This window comes from Eleginops maclovinus, chromosome 5 (genome assembly GCF_036324505.1).
Source record: "Eleginops maclovinus isolate JMC-PN-2008 ecotype Puerto Natales chromosome 5, JC_Emac_rtc_rv5, whole genome shotgun sequence".
Classification (NCBI taxonomy): Eukaryota; Metazoa; Chordata; class Actinopteri; order Perciformes; family Eleginopidae; genus Eleginops; species Eleginops maclovinus.
In genome coordinates this window covers 23,340,036-23,348,746 of record NC_086353.1, presented here as the reverse complement: position 1 = coordinate 23,348,746, position 8,711 = coordinate 23,340,036, and the positions used below count along the sequence as shown (strand labels likewise).

General features: G+C 39.1%; 1 protein-coding gene across 1 annotated transcript; it reads left to right on the top strand.

Annotated features, from left to right (window-relative positions):
• Window positions 1-711: 711 nt before the first annotated feature.
• On the top strand, window positions 712-6,583 carry LOC134865021 (keratin, type I cytoskeletal 19-like). The gene is made up of 9 exons (XM_063884403.1): window positions 712-1,133; window positions 2,374-2,502; window positions 2,633-2,715; window positions 2,849-3,005; window positions 3,305-3,466; window positions 3,565-3,690; window positions 4,354-4,598; window positions 4,688-4,722; window positions 5,805-6,583. The coding sequence occupies exons 1-9, from the start codon at window positions 798-800 to the stop codon at window positions 5,909-5,911; spliced, it is 1,380 nt and encodes a 459-aa protein (XP_063740473.1). The 5' UTR covers window positions 712-797; the 3' UTR covers window positions 5,912-6,583.
• Window positions 6,584-8,711: the final 2,128 nt, after the last annotated feature.

Genomic DNA, 8,711 nt, shown 5'->3' with positions numbered 1-8,711 from the left:
CTTGGGGACATTTATTTAATAGTATACTATAGAAATGTATTTGAATGACCGTTAAATGCTTTAATGTTCAGAAAGCTCTTTATTGTTCACATACTGCCTGTGCTGCAGCTCTTCTTTTCACCCTCTGTCTGAAACCAGAGCCCAGTCTGCTCTGATTGGTTAGCTGGTATGCTCTGTTGTGTTCGGTCAACTGCTTAGAGATGTCCCGCCCCTTTACCTATCACATACAATGTGTCGGAGAGCTAGCCAATAGAAGCATGTGTGTTTCATAGTGATGTCATTATGTTGCAGAAGTAAACAAAGGAGTCCAAAGGAGTCGTTTCAGGCAGGGGAGGGGAGTGTGGGAGAGAAACTCCCTCTGGGGGGAACTTTGGGATTTTAGTCTTTGCAGACCATTTACATGCACAAAAACCTAACCATGCTGCACTAAATGGAAAACCCTCTCAAAACACTGAATGTAAAGAAAAAAGACACACCTGAGCTCCAGTCAGCATGACTGGCACTGAAGCAAAAAACATTATCTACATACCAGGCTGCAGGCACGATATCAGTTACCATCAAGCCGCCCAACTACATGTTTAACCTGTCCCCTAAAGAGCTACAGTGCTACAGAACACACCTAGGATTAAAAACACAAGTCATCTGCATACCACACATTGTTGGCATGGGATCAATCCCTGCCCTGTCTCCTACTCTCTATAAAAAGCCCACTTGTTGCAGGCTCAGGTACTCCTCGGAGACTCTTCATCTCTGCTCATCACTTCCAGGTCAACTCCACCTCCATCTTCACCTCCACCATGTCTGTCTCACTCAGCCGCCAAAGAAGCCAGAGCTACAGCGCTCAGAGTATGACCAGCAGCTCTCTGAGCCTGAGAGGAGGAATGCAGCAGGTTGCCGGAGGAATGCAGCAGGTTGCCGGAGGCAGCCAGGGCTTCCTCCTCTACAACGGCGGGTCACTGAAGCAGGGCCGCTCGCCCAGTGTGTATGGGGGCGCCGGGGGTTATGGGACCCGCATCTCCCACTCAATCTTTTCCTCTGGGTCAGTGAACCAGTACAATGAAAGCGCAGTGGTCAACAATGAGAAGCTGACCATGCAGAACCTCAACGACCGCCTGGCATCCTACCTGGAGAAGGTGAGCCAGGATGAGGATGATGATGATGAGAATGAGGACGATGATGATACTTTAAAGGAGAGGTTCACAATGTTTGTTGTCGGTCCTAAAACAATAGTCAGATATGGATATTGATATAAATGATTATGGTTGGAATGACTTCCTCTTTTACAATGGCCATTAACAGATCCAATTGCACTGTAAGTGATAGCGGAAAATATTCAAAGTCATCATTCTGTGCCAAACCTTTTTTTAAAGGTGGATTAGCAGAGGTAGCAAACAAATCAAATTAATTAAGTAAAGTAATGACTTCTTTATTACATCAGTTTGGACAGAATTTTTCACATTGTCACTTTTTTACTGCATGCAACTGTGTTTTGAAGGCTAATATGGTTCTACATAATTACTGTGCTTTAGAGTTACTTTGCAGATTATGACATTTAATACATATAATAGGTAGAAATCATTGTAAAATAAACCTTTACCTCAAAACGGCAAGTAGCAAGGTGGAAGAAGTACTCAGATCTTGTACTTCAGTAAAAGTATCAGAGTAGGAAAACTGTTAGAGTAAAAGTCCTGCATTCAAAATTGTATTCAAGTTAAAGTACTAAAGTATTAGCATCAAAACATACTTACATACTATTCTGTAGATTGGTCCATTTCAGAATAATATCTCTGATATGTTTTATAAGTATTGATCATTAAAGTGTTCTCAGAGCTGGTAAAGGTGCAGCTAGTTTTAATGGCTCTGTATACTGCAGGGTAGCTGCTGGATTTACTCCAGGTGAATTAAAGTCTGATTTAAGGGTTGATTATATTACACATCATTAATCCAGATCTGTAAAGTAACTAAAGGGATTAAATAAATGTAGTGGAGTAAAAGTACAGCATTTACCTCTGAATTGTAGTGGAGTAGAATATACATAGTAACACAAATATTGAGATACTCATGTAAAGTACAACTATCTCAAAATTGTAGAGGTACAGAACTTGAGTAAATGTACTTTATGTTGCTTTACACCACTACGTATAACATTTCTTTTGGTAATAATACTCCACTGACAGGGAGCCTTCCGAAGAAGCAATTTTCATTTTAAGTACATTTTGTTGATTCACTTTACTAATAATAATAGTTACACATAGCTTCCCGCCAGCAAGACATAGGATTTGAGCCAAGATTTATTATGAATGGATGCACCTGTCACTGTGTGATGCATCACTAGAGAGAGTTGGTTTGACATTACCCTATGGTTGTGTTTAGGTACGCACCCTGGAGTCCGCCAATAGGACGCTGGAACTGCAGATCAGAGAGTACTGTGAGAAGAGAGTTCCCTCTTTCGCCGCTGACTTTACAAAGTACTTCGCCATCATCACTGATCTCCGTGCCCAGGTAGCGTTCACATGTTTTGGTGTCTGCTACTGTACAAAAATGACACATCATTGTACTGATGAGTCTGTGCTGTAGTGAAATGCTGAAATATGAATGGAATAATGTTAGAAAAACGTTTTCTCCCACTTAGATCTTGCAGAGATTTTTAGGTAACCAACGCATCACACTGCAGATGGACAATGCTCAACTGGCTGTGGAAGACTTTCAAGTAAAGTAAGTTTTCCATCTCCGGTCCCTTCATGCACCCTCCAAAAAATAGGAGAAAAGAAACTGGAACAGAATTTAGGTCAAGGATATGAATTAAGTTTAATTTAATTTATGACCTACACATGGCTTCCTTCTGTAGGTATGAGACAGAGCTGAGCATGTATTCCACAGTGCAGGCTGATGTAAATCGTCTCAAAGGGGTCCGGGACAGCATGACCCTCGGCATCAGCGACCTACAGATGAGTATAGAATCTATGAAAGAGGAGCTGGTGTACATGAGGAGCAGCCACCAGGAGGTGAGACCCATTCAGAGACACCTCTCTGTTGTAGAGGATGGTTCACTTCATGCTCTGTTTTAATGCCCAATGGTGCTGTCTGGTGGTTGGTGGGGGTCACACACCACATTTTATTTCTACTCTGTTTTTTCTTGCACTATTTTCTTTTCTTTTGTCATCTATATATATTTGTGTAGTATTGTTGGAGAAGCCTTTGACTTTAATTTTTAATTGCATATCTACACTAGCTGTGGATAAGACACTAAAGCCATTTGATCCTGTGAGAGGGAAGAGATAATAAAAATGTGTCTATGCTGCAGGAGTTGCGTGTGATGAGGGAGCAGCAGAGTGGCTCGGTGGATGTGAGGGTCGACAGCGCCGAGTCTGTAGATATGGCGCAGGAGCTGAAGGAAACGAGGGAGGAGTATGAAGCCCTGATGGTGAAGAACATACAGGAAGTGGAGAAATGGTTCCAAGCTAAGGTGAGACAGGAGAGCAATACAAATAATGATGATAAAAGGTGGCAATGTCATGAGATCTATTGTGTATGTACTAAATGTGTGTGTTTGTGTGTAAATAGGTGGACGAACTCAGTGTGAAAGTCAAAGATTCTACCATAGAGGTGACTTCATATTCCACGGAGCTGTCAGAACAGAAGAGGATCTACCAGAGCTTGGAGATAAGTCTGGAAGGCATCCTCACAGAGGTAAGACGTAGACCCACTAAATGCAAAAGCTCCTTTTCACTGTGCAGTTCGATGATCCCACTTGGATTAAAGGGTAGGTTCACTTTTTTCTCAAGTCTGTCTTAAAACAACACTCACATGCCCACATGTATATTTTAACTGTTCCCAAATTGGGTGGAAATTGGACAGAAGCACATTATTATTATTATTATTATTATTATTATTAGCATTATTATTATTATTATTATTATTATTATTATTAGCATTATTATTATTAGCATTAACATTATTATTAGTTGTTAAGGCCTCAAAACTGAACTGTTTAGGACTTGAGTGCCGAGACTTGGTGACATGCTGTTGAAAAGGAGCAGACAATACAATCTGATGGATGAAATTTGATGGAGTAATAGATTATGTGTTTAAAGACTCATCAGACTTCTTACCACTACACAATGGATTTTAATACTGACCCTCCCTCAGGAGAGCTTTCCCTTAGTTACAGTACCATTTTATCTTTTGGCACAAATACTGCCCCCATGTGGTTTACCAGGAATCTGTACATGCATTTGATTGGGTAGAGCTTTAAATGAGTATTTTAATTCAACTAGGTCTTTATTATTTCAAATAACGGCATTTTATGGAAATGACATAGCTTTCCTAACATGGTTCCCATCCACCCTGCAGATTCAGTGCAGACAGAGGACTTTGGAAGAGTCAAATATCCGGTTCAACACCCTGCTCAGCCAGAATCAGCTCCACATCAACACGCTGGAGCTGGAGCTGCAGAGTCTGCTGTCGTCCATTGATCAGCAGAAGAGTGAGTACAACATCCTGCTGGACATCAAGATGAGGCTGGAGCTGGAGATTGCGGAGTACAGGAGGCTGCTGGACGGAGAGACGCGTGAGAGGGGGTTGATTCAGGAGAAAAGGTGAGGGGTTTCATTTCTTTAAAGTGGAAAGTAGAAGAATACAATTTAAAGAAAAAATATGTTTTATAGTGACCTCTTTTTCTCCACAGGGCCTACGTTATCAAAGAGGTTGTGGAAGTGGAAGGTAAGAATCCCATTATTAACAAGGACATTATAATTTATGACATACACACTGTACCATGACTTTTATATTCCATTTTTATGGCACGTGATAAAGTGCATTAAATGTTCTTTTAGTTTTTTGTTGATCTGTAAATTAACTTTCTGATCCTGTTCCAACATCATTGACGCATTGCACTGTATTCCCATTTAAGAACCATTTTAAGGGACTAATACTTTTCTCAAGTATTTCAATTTTGTTCTACTTTGTACTTCTCCCGCACTACAATTCAGAGGTAAAAGAGGTATTTTTACTCCACTACATTTATGTAATACCTTTAGTTACTTTGCAGATTTGGATTAATGATGTGAAGTATAATCAACACCTAATCAGACTTTAAGTAACACACCAACAATGAAACACATGAGCACATACTACAGTTTTAAAAAGCAAAATTAAATCTGAGCTGACAGAAAATGCTCCGTTTAGGTTTAATACACACAGCTAAGCTCACACTCACTATTTTATGAATTTATAGGTTCACCTGCTGAATAATAGAAACCATAAAAACAACCATAAAGCAGATTCAGGCAGTAGGTTTATAGATTCACACTTAAAGTATTAGCCTACAGAACAGTACAGTTACAAAATAGAAGTTAAATCTGCTGCTTTTACAACAAACACAATATGCTCTTTTTTACTTTTAAGTGACATTCTAATCTCACTAGTAATCCTCAATTTTCAGAAATGAAACAGGATCTGATAATGCATTTTCAGATTTCAGCAGGGATTAAAGCCTGTGCAATAATATAAGGATTTATGACTGATGAATGTTGACTGCTTCGTCTCGTCTTAAAATTTGTTTCACTTTTAGGAGCTTTGATGAACACATTGATGCATCAACAGTTAAAGTCAACACATATAAATATATTATCCTGAAATGGACCAATCTGCGTATTGAGTACTTTTACTTTTGGTACTTTTACTTGAATTACCTTTTGATTGCTGGAATTGTTCTTGGTATTTCTACTTTTACCTGCGTACGAGATCTGAGTGCTTTTTCTACCACTGGTCCCATGATGCATCATGCCTGTTCTCCTCTGCAGAGCACAAACCCCATATCGAGAGGAGGACGAAGACCATCACGGAGGAAATAATCGATGGGAAGGTGGTGTCCTCCACTATGGACACTGAGGTAGTAGAGATTCAGTAACACCTCTGCTGACAGTAAACTCGCATTTTAAGTCGATTTTGATTTGTTTTAATTGCAATTATATAGCAGGGATGTAGCAAGTAATCATGCTCCTCCTACTTTAATGATTCAGCTGGTTAAAAAAGGGGGATTTATTATATGTATACTCCTGGGTAGCTTGTGAATTTCACCAATGGATTAAGAAGGTTGACTTATACCTAACATAATACATGATTGATTATATCTGTATTATAAATCAGTATCTTGAATGTAACCAAAGCTATTCAATCAAAGTATTGCTGTAGAAAATACATTATTTGCCTATAGTTTGCAATAGAGTAGAAGTATAAAGTAGTAGGAAATAGACAGCTAGTCAACTAGAGAACAAGTGATTCAAATTGTGTTTGATGTAGATGTAATTAGTTACTGTCCACACCAAAATATGACATACATAAAAAGCTAAGATGAAAAAATGCATTGTTCCTCTCAAATGTGTATTAAAATTCAAAAACGTTTTGTTTTATAACTGAGGTGTCAGGATTTGAGCACGTTTTAGCTCATGCAAAAAAAAACTATTAAAACTAAAACCCAACTTGTGGTAGGGTTTCTTTGTATCTTTACTGTGTGAATCTTCTGCTTAAAATTAACCCAATACGTCACAATAAAGCAAAATCGGACTAATTTAAATGAAAATGTTGATAGTGTAATTTCCTTCATGGCCACTAGATGTCACCATTCTCCTATTCTCTCCGAGGGAAGACCTCCACGACCTTTTTGTGTTGCGTAATGTAATTTTTCAAAGTGGAAACAGATTTTAGCTGCACAAGACACATTTAGAGCCACTATTATTTGTACTGTTACTATAAACTAGCCCGCAGAATAAGACAGAATGTTGAAGCCATGTTGGACACTCTAGGAAAAGTACATATTACCCTAACCCATGCATGACATTCAGTATGAATTCACAGAACATGCAGAGAAGAAAATACTGTATTTTTTTTAATTCTGTGAGGTCAACAGAAGCTGCATCATTGGGATGAGTTGAACCAAGCAGAGACTTTCAAACCTCCACCTTAGAATTAATTCTGTTTTCAGAATGAAAGTCTCCCTTCCTTTCACTGCTTTTCTGCACCACTCTATTGAGACATCGATGCTATTTGTCAACGGTGTTATTAAACGTAATTTCAACCATGATTTATTATCATTATATTGCAACAGCTCTGAGCAGCAGAGAAATATTGAGTTTAAGCGAAGAGGACTGGATTTATTTTTCCCTGAAAGTAACCTCCATGAACACACAGGACAAAATCAGCAGCAAGCAACCTTGCATAACATTGTTTTACCCTTGCAACTTGCTCCAACAAAATGTCCAGTTTTAAGAAAAATCCTCACATTAAATTTGCCCTCCTGCAGTCAAGTTCATGCCAAATTGTAAAAGAAACCTGATTGCCTTTGCATCAACTCTGCAAATTTGTTTCACAGACATAGAAAACACAGGAAATCTCATGAGGAAATGTACATTTTCTCTCAACTCAGTGCAGTTATTTTGATTAATACCAACACACAAGCAATTAAGTGCATCATTTTGTGCATATGGGCTCTTTCAGAAGAAAATCAAAGAGACAATGAAGATCTGGGTTACTTTTTTATTTAGAAATGCTAAATATAATTTGTGAATCTGCTCAAAGACAGGAATTCTTGGCAGTACATTTCCAGACCTCTGCATTACATCTGACAATCAGAGGCGCTAGGTTTGATTTGCAGGAAGCTGTAAAGGGTGTGGTTGATACCTGCAGGGCTTTGCAAGATGCAGCAGAAACCAGTCCAAGCCTGAAATAAAATAAACACAAGTGCAGAGTAGCATTGCCAAATAACAGCTCACGTTGTGATGAGTCATCTCACCTCCTTCCTCATGAGATATTGTTCAATGTTGGCTCATAAATGACAGTGACACACCCAGGTAAAATCTCTCCGGGCTATTTCTCATGCCACAACACATTCAGACATACCGTTCCCGTTTCACCCCAAGCTGCAGGTATTTGAGTCAGCGAGGCACTTCGAACTCAGACTTGAATAGGCTCACTTCAGTTTGAGAACTCATTCCTGCTCACATGAAAAGTGGATTTGGGGTGCCACTTGGTACTACTCCCTCACATGCCATTGCCGAGCACGTTGTCACCGACACAGTGTTAATCAATTGTTCCGCAGTGGGGTTAAAATATGTGTAAATGTTATCTTATAAAGCTGAAGATTACTTTTAGTTTGAGTAGAGATACACCAGTTTGCAAAAGCATGCACATTTCATACTTAGCTGCAAACCGGAGAACCACGGCCACACGTTGCACTGCCGCCACACACAGAGGCAGCATAAATCACTTTCAGCACATAAACCACAGGTATTAAAACATTTTTGTCAGAGCAGGGAGTGTGCATAGCCTCTGTTTGTTGCGTGATCATATCCTCATTTGATTACATGAGAAGATAAAATGTGTGTAATGAAAGTGCAATGTTTCAGTTCAATTAAAATAAGATAAGGTGGAACTTTATTTATCCCCTTTGGGAAATTCAGGCGTTTAAGGTTAGGGTTAGGGGGTTACAAACCTCTACATTCAATAAAGTATGCAGCATGTAAGACTATGACCTTTTTAGTTATTTTATAGGGATTTTAATAGATTACATTTGTGAACAAGACCATTGTAGAGAGTGAGTTTGTGTATTACAATTTTAAGGTTTGGCCTCTGCCATCTTGCTTGCGGCAAGATGCAGTGAGAGAGGGGGGCAGAACAACTGACACAAAAGGATTTAGTTAGAATATTTTTTT